Source organism: Onychostruthus taczanowskii, unplaced genomic scaffold (genome assembly GCF_017590055.1).
Source record: "Onychostruthus taczanowskii isolate IOZ18803 unplaced genomic scaffold, ASM1759005v1 scaffold83, whole genome shotgun sequence".
In the NCBI taxonomy this organism is placed as follows: domain Eukaryota; kingdom Metazoa; phylum Chordata; class Aves; order Passeriformes; family Passeridae; genus Onychostruthus; species Onychostruthus taczanowskii.
In genome coordinates, this window is record NW_024506221.1 from 1,186,184 (window position 1) to 1,202,850 (window position 16,667).

The window sequence follows — 16,667 nt, forward strand, 5'->3', positions numbered from 1 at the left end:
GCTAAGCAAATCACAAGGATACTAGATATCACACTTTTAGGATGGATGAGCTTTATCGCTCCCTAATCCATGAAAGCAAAAAAAAAAAGTGGTGGAAAAGTAATCCTATAAATTTGTATCTGTGCCAAACTTCAACTTATAAGATATAGTACTTATCTACATAACATACTCCATTCTCAAACTCTTGTTTGAGAATTGTTTAAAATTAAAAATTGTTAAAAATTAAGTTGCATTATAATCTCATTTGTCAAAACCATTTTTCCCTATTTTCAACAGGTCATCTTCCCCAGTTCAAATTATTGTATTTCTTTAAAATAAGGATAAGAAGGCAATAAAGAGCATGGTCTATACCTGTTCAATAAAAATCACCACCTTACCTTGTTCAGACTGTAAACATATACTTTCCCTTGCTCCTCCTTCTCAGTTCCCATATACATAGGAGCTCCAACAAGAAGAAGGTCTGTAAATGAGTCCCTATCGATGTCGACTGTGGTAATAACACCCCCAAAGTATGATCCAATCTTTTGGAAAACAAAGTATACATCAGAGACAGAGTCAGCAACATCATGATGCATTTCCTTTTCAGAGACCTACTTGCTTGCAACATATTAACCACTAGGCATAAATTTTCTTTGCTAGCTAGATGTTTTTAGTCTGTTTGTCATTGAAGCTTGTTTTCAGTTTTAGCATTTGTTGTCTGATTTTTTTTATTAATAAGTGGGCCATTCAACTTTCAACTCTTCTGAGTTTGAAAGGATAAAAGGGTGCTTTCTACCTGTTATGGGGAGTATGACCTCTTAAGACAGCATTGGAATAACAGTATCTTGGGGAAGCTAGTTTTATCTTCAAAAAACAAATAAAAAAGCTTGGACAAAAGCTCTGAGACAGCTCATTGCAGACAGTCACTGAAATTCTCAAGTTATTATTTTCAGAGGAACAAAATCTACCTGAAGAGATAGATACATTCATAGAGCAGGTACAAGCTACAGGATTTATCTGATTATATTCACAGATAAGCAAGATACCCTGCACTTCCTTTACACTTAACAGGAGAAGCAGCCTCTTCTAGTCCAAGATACATCTCCTCTCACAGAGATGCTTCCAGTAGTCCAGATGTCTCAAACCTTAAAAATCACAGAATCACAGAATGGGTCAGGCTGGAAGGGACCACAGTGGGTCATCCTACTCCCAGCTGAAGTAGGGTCATCCCAGAGCACATGGCAGAGGATTGCATCCAGATGGTTCTTGAATATTTCCAGAGAGGGAGACTCAAAATCTTTCAGGACAATCCATTCCAGTGGTCACCCACAAAGTAAAGCATTTCTTCCTCATGTTCAGATGGAACTTCCTGTGCATCACCCACTGCTCCATTGCCTCTTGTCCTGTTGCTTGGCACCATGGAGCAGAGCCCTGTCCCTGCTCTGACCCCTCCCTGCAGACCCTGACAGACAGGGATGAGGTCCCCTCTCAGTTGTCTCTTCTCAAGGCTGAATAGACCCATACCTACTTTAGTTCCTCGACTCTAAAATGTTTGTTTGATTGAGTCATTGATTGACTGATTGATTAGCTGAGTTGCAGACATCAGCTACAGATGAAAATTAGGTAACCTGAATGCTCCTGAGAGAAGCTGATACTGCAGCCTGGGGAGATGAGAATAGGCAGGTCTCTCAATTCTCATAAGCATAATATTATCTTAATAATACCATCCATAATTATGCAATTACATGGGGATTTTTCCTCCTACAGCAATAGTTCTCAGTAAGCCGCTACGCAGTGTAACAAGCAACTATTCAGTACTTCAGTCTATCCCAGAAGATGCTCTTGCACAGAACCCTGCTTGTCAAAACTCTTTCCTGCCAGTGACATGCTCTTCCTTTCAGCAGACAGAAAAAATTGCATGTACAGAGATGGCAACAACCACTTTGACTAGTGAAGATTTAACCTTCAAAGACAAAATTCCCAAGGATCTATCGTACAGTACAATTCACATTGCTAATTATACCAGAGAATCCGCCTAACTTTTCCTTCTGATATTGCTTATAACTCCCAGTTTCATGTGCTCTTCTAATGTGTTCTCATTGGAAATACTTATTATTTCTTCTGCTTATTTCTTTTGTATGTTAATTTGAATACATACTTACCTGTTCTCCATTTAATCTCTGAATCACTTGCACCTCTTTTCCTTCCATCTTATAAATGATAACTTGGCCAGTGTGATTGTATCGTGGCTGTCCTGCTATGTAAAGCACACCTCCAGGTGTCAGTGCTGAATTCACAGTATATCCTAGGGAGCAGAAAGAAATCAAAATGCAACACACACAGAATGCATCAGAAATACTTGCTGTGATTCAGAGCCTTTGTAAGGTATATTCCACAACTAGATATTTAACTCTATTCATGGTAGAGAGCAATAGCAGTAAATTAAAAGGTCTTTTTTTTCATTTACAGTCTCAGAGTGAGGAGCACCCCAGGGTTATTAAATCTGTTCTCCAGGTGGCGAGCCATGTTCACTTTGCCATTCTTACACAGTGTAAGAAATAACCCATGAATAGCTGGTTGAAAATCTACTTTCAAAGAACAGTTGTCACTGGCCCACTGTCAAACTCACGGAGTCTTCAAAAAGTGATTCTGGGGGCATTTTGAACCTACCTCTATTCTGTTAAATATTAACAACAATTTAACAACTTTGGTGAAGAAAGACTTGAAAAATTTGCAGTGAAGTTAAAGCTATGAAAGAGTTTTAAGTATTATTGTTTACAATAGTTTACAATCTTAATTTGAAAATTACATTACCAGATTGGAGTTGTAATAAAAGGCAACAGCTAAAGGCATTTGGCAATGAAGAAAGTGTACTTAGGGAAAAACATTAAAATATTCTAGCACTGATTCTTCGTCAATGGAAGTATGACTTAAATGAGATAACAGAGCAAACAGAAGCATGAGGTATAGAAAGCAAGACCTAGAGGAGAGAGCAAGGCCACTGAAGCTTTTTGGTAGAAACCTAACATGCCAATATGTAAAACATTATTATAAAAAAAAGATGTTGGTCTTGCTGGTTTTGTCCATTGAGTGACAGAAAACAGCTGAATTTCAAGCAAATATTTGGACTTAATATTGTATAACGTTTTTTAACTATAAAGGCATAGAAAAACTTGATAACAATAACTAGAGGAATTTGTGAAATCTTCTTTGGACAGATTAAACATCTCTGTTGGGAAAGTCTAGATATACTTAGGTCTATGTTTGGACTTGTTTTCTAGCTGTAGGAGTTGTTACTTATTTTTTTAAAGAACATGAAAATCAGAGAGTAGACTTGCTCCCAGGATCCTGGCATGTAAAATATTCTGTAACATACTCTTTTTGAATGAGCTTTTCAAGATGCCTTGTAGCATTTGTTGAAAAGTGTTGTAAGGTGGACTCTTTCTCTTACCTAGGTAGGCTGCAAGAGGTTCATTTCTCTCTGAGCGCCTGTCACGAAAGGTGTCATTAGTTGGCATGGAAATACCAGTGTCTTTCACCATGAGCACTGTGCCATTCCAGTCATATGCTCCAACAGCTCCGAGCATGACCCAGTCCTGAAGGAGAGTAAAACAAAAAGCCTGTTCTCTATGTGAATCATCTTTTTTCTATGTGAATCATCTTTAGACGTGCATGGTTCAGGATGCTCACTTTTGGGTAATGCTTCCTGCGTACTTACACAGTTAGCCTTGCATTTCCTAATATGGCATGGATCCTACAATCATAGGGTCATAGAAAGGCTTGGGTAGAAATGTCCTGAAAGACCATCCAGTTCCAACTCCCATTGCCATGGCAGGGCTGCCACTAACTAGACCAGTTTGTTCAGAGACCCATTCAACCTGTCTTTGAACACCTCCAGGGGTGGGGCATCCACAGCTTCTCTGCACAATCTGTTCCAGTGCCTCACTTTGCTCTATGTAAAGAATTTCTTCCTAACATCTAATCTAAAGCTCTGCTCCTTTAGTTTAAAGTTCTTCTCTCTTGTCTTATTGCTAGCTACCCATGTAAAAAGTCATTCTCCCCGCTTTTTATAAGCCCCCTTTAAATACTAGAAGGCTGCTCTAAAGTGTCCCTGGAGCCTTCCCTTCTCCAAGCTAAATAACCCCACCTCTCTTAGCCTGTCTTCAGAGGACAGGTGCATCAGCCCTCTGGTCATCTTTGTGGCCCTGCTCTGGAACTGTCTTTCAAGTTAAAACACTGCCCCTTGTTCTGTCACTAAGAGCTCTAGTAAAAAGTTTTTACTCAATCTTTCTTGACATATTTCTAGGCTATTTTCCTGATAGGAAGCTATGGGAACACTAAGTTTAGAGTTCATGTGAGGTATCTACTCTCTTAAGCTTTTATTGTTCATAAATATTCTTTACATACATTTTACAAAAAAGGTAACTGGATTACAGGACACTCCAAAACTTCCAACAGCAAACAGGACTATACAAAGAAATCTGAAACACTTATTCCAAATTCATAGAACCACCAGCAAAAATCTACTTTGTAAAATAACTTCTATTTTCAAACTGTTGGTTTACCTGAGAATAATGAGCACTGAAACCAGCTTGAGACATTTCCATTTCAAAAGAGGAGGCCTGCTGGTCTGTTGTTGCTATTAAACAAAAAAAATAAGTTTCAAAAATAAATTTGTTCCAATCTGAAAAAGTAACTGAAGAGTGTTATGAAAATTATCATATGATTGTAAAGGATAGCATAATTACATAATCTATTCAGACTATAATTTACCATAGAGTTTTATAATTAACACAGAAATAAAGACCCGTGTTGAATGCTACTATTAAGTACGGGAATTTCCATTTTAAGATCATGTCTCAGAACTTGTCCAACAAAGCTGCTGGGCTAAAACTGACCAGATTTGAACTCAGGCTGATGGTAAGTATGTTTGGAATGTTTGATTAATATGGTTAAGCCATTTTCCACTTGAGCTAACTGAACAATAAAACACCAGCCATGTAACCCTGGCCTCGTATTCAAGCAACTAAAGTTTTGTAGGCAGCTGGAGGAACGTTAAATGAAAACCATTTGATGTTTGTATGAACCTTTGCAAAAACAACATAGGAAAATCTCTGCTGTTCAACATTCATAAGCCTCAGCAAAGTGCTTGGGAATGATAATCCTGCCCAGACAATTACAAGAAGATCTGATTCTCTTAAATGACTGTGTATAAAAAAGTTATCATTATTATGATTTTGTACTAGCTTCAGTATTTTGTCAAGTAGTCATATGCTAGTTATTAAACTTTGATGGGCTGTTTTCCTTCCAGGTAAACTTGAAATATCATCAGGGAAGAAAGAGTTCTGCCTTTTCCTCTACTTAAAAGAAAGATAAGCCTCCCTTAATAGTCAAGGACTATTTTGCCAAGTGGTAAAGTAAGGGAACTATATTCATGTTGATTCTTCCTTGAGAGCAAGCTATGCTAATAGGCAGCAGAGGCAAGCTGTGAAATCTTCTCTGACACTGGTCCTGGAAGAGTTCACAGTTTGCTACCAGCTGAATGCTACAGCAAACCTTCAACTGTGTGAATGAAACTGAGCCATAGCAAACCATGGTTGCATGAATTTCAGGCATCTGGACTATTAAATGATGCTGAACTTTTCATACTCAGCAACTAAGCCCACTCAGTTGTTACGGGGACATGATGGCTTTCGTAATTGTGGCAATTTACAGCCAGTTGTAGGAAGGAGACATGATCTCAAATACAAAATGTTTGACATACAAACGGAGACTATCATGTTTCACAAGATGTAGCTGCTTTGCTAAGTCTGAACAAGTCATTTTTAGGCACAAAACTCCTAAGCTGCACATCTGCTGATAAACAATATTTTCATGCAGTAAAGGATGCTCCTTAATGAGCTAAGAAAGACAGGATTCTCACAGCCTGAGGCAGAGGACAAAGCTGGTACTGTTGGAGTGTGCAGCTCAAAATACTACTTAGATAATGGCTCTTAGCCTAACTTTCCATTCAGTTTTAAACTGCCAAGCATCTTACAAAGGATATTTTGTGAAAAAACATTTGTGCCTGCCTACGGGTTGGATAAAACATAAAATTGCTGTTAAAAGCAATGTCCATGCCATGAGACACAGAGGCATATGAAAAAGATTATGTGTAAAAATTCACTGGCTGTCAAGCAGGAGTTTTCGTTGGATTTGATTTTTCAAATCTCTCTCCATTTTTATTTGAATTTTTTAAAGAACCAAAATGAAATTAAGAAATCCAAGGAAAAAACTCAAATGTACTACTACATTAGCAAGAAGCAATTTAGATTGAGAATTTAAACAGATTCAGATATCAAATTTCAACAAACAAGGGTCTTGTGATGCACAGAAGCTACTATGTACAGAGCTGATTAATCTCCAATTAAACACAACCAATAAGCTGGCTTGTCAAAAGCTGCAGGGCACAGAATTAACCTGCTTGCTTCCACCACCAGAAAAATGAATGCATGGACATAGTTGTGAATCCAGAATACAACTGAAAGGTTTTGGGATAGGACAGTAAACTATCCCTCAAGAATCAGCATAAATTTGTTTAGTCAGTATTATCTAGCTCCAACCCGCTGGAGCAGCTTGACCTTGCAATGCTTTGACAAAAAAGCTAAAGTCCCATTTTCATTTCTATTCTTATTCTCTTGCAGACAGATTACATGATTTCTGGGACTTAGGTTGAGGAGGAGACATCTCACATCTCATATTGCAGGTGTCTTACGTAGAAATCTTAGCACATCTCTGCATTCCTACAAAAAATCTGCAAACCAAGACGCCTTTTGGCAGTAATGAAATTAATTAGATTTTCAAAAACTCAGTCATGCTAGGTCTTACATCCTTCCCCTGTTGCAACATTAATTAACTTCTTATTCTACACTCATTATAGCTAATAGATGTAATTAACATCTTATTCTGACAATGAAACTAAAATATTTTCGTCACTTTTTTAAAAGTACAAAGGACAAATTGAAGACCAAGTTTTCAATTTCTGTTTGAACAACTATATTCCCACTGAATATGTATTCTTCCTAGTACACAGTGACTTAAGAAAAGAGCACCCTATTCAATTAACTTTGAAGTACTCAATGGCCCTAAGTAGGCTAAACTTCGAGCTTTAGAGAGATTAGATTCTCCTCAAATTAATTTATTGCAAAGCTGAGGAAGCCAAAACATCCAGAACATAAAAAAGAACATATAAATTATATTTTAATAAACTTTTTATTGCTTAAAATATTTAGTAATAGCTGAAAACATTAATATTTTAAAAAACTAAATAATACACTAAAAAAATCTAAATATGTCTGAGAAATACAACTCCAATGTAAAAAAAATTGAAAATACTCTCTAAATTTTGTACATTCAAGTCAATATTTTATTTTGTTCCAGCTATAAACTACACTATTCTAGCTACTTGGAAAGTCAAAGCATTGAAAAAAATAGTCCAAATAGATGGATGTTTTCTTTGTACTACGTGAATCTCTTCAGAGGTGGCCAGTATAATTTATAACTAATAAACTCTGTCTCTTGTTACCAGTAGTACTTGAAACAAACATTGGTTTGGGCAGTGTTGTCTTGTTTGGATGGAGAATGTAAGTAGACTTTATGAGATAATGACTTTTCTGTGCTAAAATCTGAACACTGTGAACCTTCCCAAAGGAAAATCATGTCCTGTTAACTCTACACAGAAAGTCCATGCTAATTTGTATAGCAAAATATGCTGTAATTAATAATTAAACAAAAAGAGATCCTAAGCATTTAGGCAGAAAACCAGATGATCATGGGGTAATTGGGGTATGATCTGGCAATGTTTTTTACCTGAAAGTGGGCAACTTTCTATTTATCACATTAAAACACTTCTGGTTTCTTACCCTTTTAGGCTATTGTCTCCACAGGCTCTAACTCCTAAGCATATAGTCACATCTGTATCTACTATTTTGATGCCTATTATAAAATACTTTTATAACCAGCATGGAAGAAATAATTGCATAATAAATTTCACATAGCAGAATGCATTTCAAAGGAAGGTAAAAACAGGTGCTCTTCTATTTGTTTCAGTTGTAATGCAGGCATAAAGTAAAATTTTAAATAATGTCATACCTTCCAGGGCAAATATTCTCTCTCCAAGTGCTTCAACAATGGTTAAAAGAGCTAATTCATCTGAGACATTGAAAAAATGCTTTTCAGTAGGCTTACTGGCAATTGATTTTATTTCCTCTACAAATTTCTCAGTACTTAAATTTCCTCTGCTGTAGCTGCCAAGAATCTAAGGAAAATAAAAGAAACCCAAAGAAACCAAAAAAGAGTCAAGCATACATTTTATAACCTGTTTAAAAAGATATCACTGAGGTGAATTGTCAGAGAATGGTGAAAATCATATCAAACCTTAATTTATTTTGTTAAAACCTCACTCAAATTGATTTGAAGCCATTCTTTCTCAATGAGAACAGAACTGTATGATGGCTCAGTTGTTTTTTTGAAAATACCATTTGACAGAAAACAAAGCAACAGTATGGTGTGATGTCTGCTATCCCCAGCTGTCCTTTGCACCCCTTCTTCACAAAATTGTAATAATTTGTCTCTGATTTGTTGAAGTCGGCCATAATTTAGGGAAAAACCAACAAAACACTTCCCAACCCAGAGAACAATTACACTGGCTTCTGCATATCCACCAGTTCTTACCATAACATGCAATACATCCAATTAATGACAAGTGGATTAGGCATAGAATAGTTCCTTATTCTGTGAAGATTTGCCGTACAAATACATATAAGAACAACACTTCCATTCAGTGTTAACAACTTCAACACAATACAAGACTTTAGATTTAATTTGCAATTTTAACAACACTGCTGTAACAATTCAGGATACCTCAGAGAAAAAACACCTCACTTCTCTTAATTCCCAGACAAACAGATATTTTTCAAATGAAAAAGGGCTCTATAGACTAAACTTGATTTGAGAGAGAGACAAAAACCAAATTCCTATGCTCCAGCATCTCAGCCCACTGGAGCAATTCATGTTTGGTTCTAAACAGGGATTTTATTGCTAAAATTGTTGCAGTGTCAAGGACAACTTTTTCTTTCGTTATCTCTACTTTTATGAAGAAAACAACTGAAAATCTGTGTGCTTCTGGACTCAACCTTTGGTTTATATCTTTCATTAAATTAAGTATAACATCTTTAAGTTTCATGGTTTCATACCACCTTATTTTACCAAAAAATAAGATAGTAACACAAAGAAAGCAGTGAAGAGGCAACAACCCAATGTCCCTTCAAAATTAACAGCAGAAAAATAGATTTGTGCATAAAATGCACAAATGTAGTGCAGTATTAACAACAGATCCATAACTAATGCTTTCATATTTCTTGATATGGGTTAACCTCTATTCTCATTCAGCTACTGTTTAGCACATTTAGCATGAAAATGACAGCTTTAGAATGCAAGCATACAACACAGACATAATGAACAAGTATCTTTTGATGGCTTACAATTGCCTTTTTAAAAAATAGGTAAATGTTTCCATAGAAGATGCTTAGAATTGTATTAGTCCCTTTGCTCAGTGCTCCTTTTAACAAAGAGGATTTGATTTAAAACTGTCCCTCAAACTCTTCCTCCTTTTTCCTCACACAGACACACACATCATCACAAGGAAGACAGACAAATTGCTTTTCTTATATGCTACAAAATCAGAAAGCAAATTTTTAATGGTTTTTTTCAGCTTTTTCCTCTCTGAAATAGTTATATTTCCATAAAGATTGTTTGAAATTAACTTCTAAAACTGAAATTACATTTAGAAGATGAAACGTGCTTTTAACATTCTGAATTTTCCCATTAAATTTCACTTACAGCAATAGCAAATCTCTGAATGTTTTCATCTTCACAATCATCAATCACTTCTTGTAATCTGTAGTTGTCATGTGATTCCCCATCAGTCACAATAACCATTACTTTTTGTACTCCTCTTCGTGCACCATGAGCCTCAGTAAAAGCTTCTTCCCTAAAGGGACCATAAAATGTTTTGGAGAAAGGCAATGTCAGCATTTACCACATGCATCATATTTGCATAGCCAACCATAAACTACAAGATTTTATATTAACTAGGAAGCAGGAAATGGAGATTAATGTTAGCCATGAGCAAATACAAACAGCTCCAATTGGAACTTACATGACAGTTCACAGCCAAAGTTTCACAAGCATTCATTCATCATTCACTCACTTGAGAGCAATAGCAAAAAATACAAATCTGGATAGTGAAAAATTCTTCCCCTCTACAAATAAACTTCTGGCACTTTAAAACAGCTTTTGGCATCTTAAAAAGAGACACAGCCAACATCCTACCTTTCCAAAAACCCATGGAGAAAACCCTCACCTACTTCCACGCTACAGCAGCACTTCAAGCGGTCAAATTATTTACTCAGCTACCAGCACATCTCTGCACACCTATGTGAATTAGCACTGGGGATGGGGATGTGGCAGAAATAGGCTGCAGGTAAATGGAGGCAGATTGGGGCACCCACTGGAATTCTACAGTTGCAGATGGGCAAACAGGTTCTGAGGTTTTAGGCCGCTGTTTGCCCAGACTCGGAACCTAACAAGGCAAGTCTGGTTAAGGGGTCTGGAGGAGAATGAAGGAAGAAGCAGAGCTTCCTCTTTTCAGAAAAATACCACAGAATTCTGGGACTGGCCACATGTGTGAAAGCTGAAATTTACCACTGAAAATGGCCAAGGGGGGATGACTGTGAGAACAGAGGAAGCTTTTGATGACAGTTTCTGTATATACAAGCCTGCTGTAGTTTGTGGTACGCAGGGGCTTTCCGAACTAGATGTGGTTTCTGAAAACTTGGCAATTCTCAACTGGCTCTGCTTTCATGAACTTGTTTGGAGTCCTCAAGCTTCTACCCATATATCAGGAAAGCCTTAATAGATAAGAATTCAATTGTACACCATATCAACAAAACTTTGGTCAGATAATCAAATTGTTCATCGGAAGGATGCTGCATATTGCATTAAATGGTTGTTTGTAAAGAGTGAATGCAATCTTGTAAAATAAAAGCACACTTTTTGTGATGAAAGAAACAAACCCAGAAAAGAAAACAGATACCAGGACAGCGTTGTACAGTCTGAAATTTTCTGAGAGATTTGCATTTACTGTCTGTTCTATAAAAGTCAGATTTCATTTTTCTCATAAAAGAAGCATTTCTAAATATTTTTATTGCTACAACAGGTCTTTAATCTCCCAATGACTGAGAAGTTTCAAAGATTTAGGATAGAAAATTTTTAGGACTTCTGAGAAGTGTGGACCCAAACATTGTAATATTCAACTTCAGAATGAAAACAAATTAACATTAAAAATTCTATTTTTTTGTTTTTCCTCTGAAAAACTTGATTTTCTTCATCCCTCTACATACACCGTTCCTTTCTGCTTTATGTGGACATCAGATATTATCAGATCTTTGCTTAGGCCTACAATCTTGCTCCATATCTATTATGTTTTCCTAAATCCTAATTCCTTCACTCAGGAGACAGCTGACTTTCATACTCAATTGTTCTAGGTGCTGGATAGAGTCTGCTTCTCCACCTTCCTCACAAATGATGCTTAGCTAAAATTAAGTCAGATTTTAGCCACACCATGTTTTTAACAAATAAAATCAGAATCACCACCCTGCCCTGCTTGTTTCTCCCATGTGCAGGACAGGATCTTGTGTGCATACCTGGCCGTGTCTATTCCCAAGGCTGTCATGGTTTGTGTGCCGCCCCGCTGGCGTATTCTCGAGGCTGCAGCCATCACATCTTCTGTTGTTGAGTATGTATTCAGGTAAAATTCATGGACTACAGTCTGTCCATACTGAACTATTCCAACCTGAAACACAGAGTTCATGTTTAAAATCAACTGCCCTTAAAGAAAATATCCCTGCCTCTTGCAGTAGGGTAAATGTCTGTTTGTAATTACAGCCAGGAGAAGAATTGAACTCTTTGTGTTTCCCTCAGGATGAAACACCTATAGGAGTTTGAGCAAGACTAGCTAGATGACAGTTTCATGAAACATTCTGAAGTTTCTAAATTGCTTTTATTAAAAACTGGAATAAAGCCAAAAGCTGTCTCAAGTCCTTGGTTTTCCTGGCTTGAGCCAATCTGGATGGGAGTTCTGGTCTCCTCTAGGCCAAGCAGACCAATGCCCCAACCATCAGTCACAACTCCACAAAAATGTTTTCCTTGTGGCTCACTCACAACTCTTCATTCCACTCAAATGTAACATTCCTATATCCAATAGTTTATTTATGCTAAATTTAGCCTAGAAACAGGAAGACCCAATTATTCTTATCTTGATGAAGACAGCAGGGACATCCATGACATGCACGTTCTCCCAGCAGGAGATAAGTCAAAGTATCACCTGACAAGTACCAGAGGGTAAAACATGAAGGAAATGGTGGCTTTGGGATGGGGGAGGGTAATGTAAAGACTGTAGATGACCTTAGCAGAACAAGTCTTTGTCTGGAAGATTAACACATGGGATTGTGCAATAACCACAAAATGCTTGAGGAAACCTGCTGCAAAACCAAGAGTGGAACAAAAAGATGAGCAATATTCTTAAATATTAATTAATTTCTAACATTCATCTCTGTCAGTTTTAATATTTTGGCAGGTTCCTGACAGCTTTTACTGGGAAGAAGCCACACAATGTTCCATTAGCATATTTCAATTTTACGTTACACATGGCAATTTATAGGTGTTATTTAGGATAATGCAGTATTGTGTGTCATTTATAACTCACTCATCTATTATTAAAAGCACTCTAGCATTAAGTTATTGAAGATCAATAAGACCTCTGGGATGTTTCTGCCATCATATTACTTTAGAAGTGGCTTAGTACGTACTTTACAATTGCTTTACAGGGTTTTTTTTTTAGGTACTTTCATAGCCTCTCAGATTCTGCAAAGCATTTGTTTGCTTGTAGCAGAAGGGTTAGAATTGGATAAATATTTCACAGTAAACATCAATAACATGATCATTATGAAATGCTAGTTACAAATGATTACGAGACTATAATTATATTGGCATGTGATAGCAAAATTTATCCCACTAAATTTCCGTACCTTTTTGAAAACACAGTCAAATCTGTACGAACTGATGTAGGCTCAAACTTACTACAAGTTGCTGCCTTTCAGATATTTGTCTATTGGAGCTATGCCCTCTTCCATCTGCAGTAGAGAGAATGCAGAGGCTGCAATGTTCCTGTGAGCTGCGGGCTATTAATCCTGTGCAGTGTTTACAGAACTAACCAGGGCACACTCTGTCTCATCACTCAGAACATTCATGTGGCACTGAATAAACTACAATCTGAAGATGAAATTTTTAACCTGTTCCCTCCAAAGGAACTATTTTCTGGCATGAATCTAAAGTGACATACCACATTATCTGAATAGGATGCTGTTAAGTCTTTTAGAAAAACTGCTGTGAACTGGTGATGAACAAGAGATTTGCATCATGCTTGATCTTCAGGAGGAGGCATAATGGCTTAAAAATTCCAGTGTCATGCACCAATTGTAGCCAGAGACTATAGTATGCTGGAAAGCTGTTTGGTGTGGATTCATGACTCCTTCTCTGCAGATTTTGAGGTACCAATAATGAAATCATCTATTGACTGCAGTGTGAAAAGCATCTGCCAGTCTTTCGTCATTCTAGAGACCCATGTTGGTGTTGTCAATTTCCTAAAAAAAGATTACAGGCTGACATTGAGTTGTATAATTTCCTGTTTGAAAGGAAACGTCCATGATCACAGCAAGTACACATTTTGAGCATTTCCTTCTCAGGAAGTGAATAGGAAGAACATCTGAGTCTGAAAACTGCACTGTGCAGCATAGCTTGTAAATCAGGAAGGAAGAGGGGCATGTGGTTATCTTATGGGATACAACTGTCATGTGCGACCCTTCCTTAGCACTAGCTTTGAAAACACTGATCATCATCTTCTACATATTCCATGGTATCAAAGATGAACCATTCCTCAAGAAAGGGTAACAAAAAGCCTCTGAGAAAATGCTACTAGGCTTCGTGTTCCAGTCTCCTACAGGATCACAGGTTGACCACCTTGCAAAATTAGAGTTATATTCTATTAGACAGCAATGAAGGTTTGAATTTATGTAGCCTTTTCATCTTATGAAAAACTAGGAGTGACACTCTACATGATGCATATGTGCCTTTATGAGACTTCAGCAAGCCTCTAAGAATGATGCTTACAGGCATCGTATATTTTGATTTGCTTGTTTAATTTATATCTGGAAAATGCAATAGTGCTACAAGAAGGACATAATTCTGCTCTACTCCAGAGAACCTATTATTTTTCCCAGCATTACTGACCATAATCTATTGAACATTCCTGTAATTCTTAAGTTTATGTTCCCTTCCCTAGCATTCCATGGCTTTTACATTACACAAGGGAATAATTCTTTAATTGTCCCCAGTTCCTGTGAAAAGTGTTGTACAAGAGAACAGGCAAGTGATGGACTGTTCTACTTTGGAACAAAGCAGTTCTCAGGGCTACGATTTATTGTTGTCCTATAAATGAATACAGACCCTTATTTAGAAAGCACATTCTGGCTTTCCCAATAAATTATTAAGTTAATCAATTTGGCAAAAACCAAAAACTAAAATAACTAAATTAAAGGAAAACCATTTGGTACATGTGTTAGTTTTCAGCATTGGGATGGGTAGAGAAATCAGGAATATTTTTGGATGTACTGATATTTAATGTAAAAGAAAAGCAGAGATGCCTTGGGGAACATTAATGGATAATACCTTTTTTCATAAGGAGATCTTTCTAAAGGCATCTGAACAACAAAAAAAATTAATTCTCCCACATTTTGTTTATTTCAAGACACAAGTTACTTGTAAACTCTTTCTTGGAAAAACCTTTCTTCATCCTTAGTCTTTGTAGTATCTTCTGTTTTTCTGAAGACAAAGCTAATCATAGGAGATGGCATGGCATAACTTATTAGTGTACTGATACAGTCCCTTTGGAGACACAAAAAGGTACAGGCCAAACATCTCTAACTGCCTATGCCATATAATAATGCAAAAATAGAAACAAAGGCCTTCAGAAATCCAAAGATTTCTGAAGGCCTTTCCAGCATAGCTTTAAAGCTAGAATTGAACTTATTCAAGTATTCTCCTTTCTTTTTTGAGAGAAATCCAGAGAAAGTTACTCATATGTAAATGGTTAAAAAACCTACCCCTCCACAGTAAAAAGATAATTATATCCAACACAGTTAAAAATGAGGCAAAAAAGGGCCCAGAGAAATCTTTGATTTTGTTACTGCTTCTACTATTTCTACATAATTCCTCCTTCTTTTTCCACTTTTCTATCATCACTTTACATTTACTTTTTTATCCCAAAACTCAAGACATGCAGCTTAATCATCAGTATGGTGTTGTAGATTATCTGGAGAAGAGAAAGAGGAAGGGAAAGAAAAAATACCGTAAACTTTGATTTTCTGCATCTGAAACTTCAGTCTTTCATTTTTAAATCTGCTAAACATGGGACACTGAGCAATTTCTCTTGACTTGCTACAAGTCTAATGACCATTGTTCATTAAGGAGGTAAGAGGGGAAAAAAAAAATCTCAAAAGCCTCTAATCAAAACCGTTTTGAACAAGTCACACCCAATCTGCTAAGGAGGTATTCTGTAATCACCTCATTCCTTTCCTGTGCAAAACAATCTTAAGTCAGTGAAAGTCCACTGATTTCTACATACATGGTAATAAAAAATTAAATTGGAAAAATCAATTTAAACAGACAAAAGTATATTATTGTTCCTATGCTTCTCTTATGGGCTCCCAGAGGAGAGGGGATAAATAAGCCTGCTCTGTTGTTTCTCCTGTTCCCTATTGTATAGTAATTTAAACATTTTTTCAGAGAAAGCAGACAGAGTGGGTGGGGGACAGAGTATAAACTCATTACTAACTTCAGATGCAGCAGGGTCCTGAAGCAGGGGGCTCACAGGAGAGGAGAGAGATGAGATGTGTTCTGGGGAAGGAGAAAGGTAAGAGGGACTGAGAAAATTCCACTGAGCTTTTGTCATCCATTTCCAGTTTTTCAGCCTCTCTCCTCCTTATCCCATTCTTATCTCCCTCTCAAATGTTTCTGCTCTGTAGCAGCCAGATGCCAAAGCTGACGTCCTCAAGTGAATATGTGTACGTGTGAGAAGAGGGGCAGCTATGCCAAACTGTGGGCACAAGGGATTTTGTAGGTGGAGATGGGAGGCTGCTGGAATGCAGGCCAGAGAGGGACCTATTGTGCTGAGCCACACAGATGAGGCAGTATTCCAAAACTGAACATAACAGAGGTGTGGCATTGTAAAAATTTAGGAGTTGCTGGGTAAGGAAGAGGAGTGAAGGTGCAGTGGAGTTAATTGCCCTGCGTCCCAATCCCATGAAGACCTTTGGGCAGAAGACAGTGATGATTTCCATGCAGCCAATGCCCCATACTGGAAAGTTCAGATTTAAGTATTTCAAAGTGATACATGTTTGAGTAATCATCTGTTTAAGGGAGCACAAAGAATTCTTTCCTTTCTGCTGAATTCGACAAAGTGTTTTTCCTTCTTCCTCATAATATCTGAAGAAGAGTGTGTTTAAAATAACAGCATATGATTGCGATATTGA

General features: G+C 37.1%; 1 protein-coding gene across 1 annotated transcript in view; it reads right to left on the reverse strand.

Moving 5' to 3' along the window:
* ITGA1 (integrin subunit alpha 1) overlaps positions 1-16,667 on the reverse strand; it is a 73,364-nt gene that overhangs the window by 22,833 nt on the left and 33,864 nt on the right. The window contains exons 7-13 of the mRNA XM_041424621.1: positions 11,724-11,872; positions 9,859-10,009; positions 8,110-8,275; positions 4,545-4,618; positions 3,431-3,575; positions 2,142-2,284; positions 378-521 (exon numbers count right to left, since the gene is read on the reverse strand). Coding sequence (XP_041280555.1) covers positions 378-521; positions 2,142-2,284; positions 3,431-3,575; positions 4,545-4,618; positions 8,110-8,275; positions 9,859-10,009; positions 11,724-11,872 — 972 coding nt within the window. The remainder of the gene's footprint in view (positions 1-377; positions 522-2,141; positions 2,285-3,430; positions 3,576-4,544; positions 4,619-8,109; positions 8,276-9,858; positions 10,010-11,723; positions 11,873-16,667) is intronic.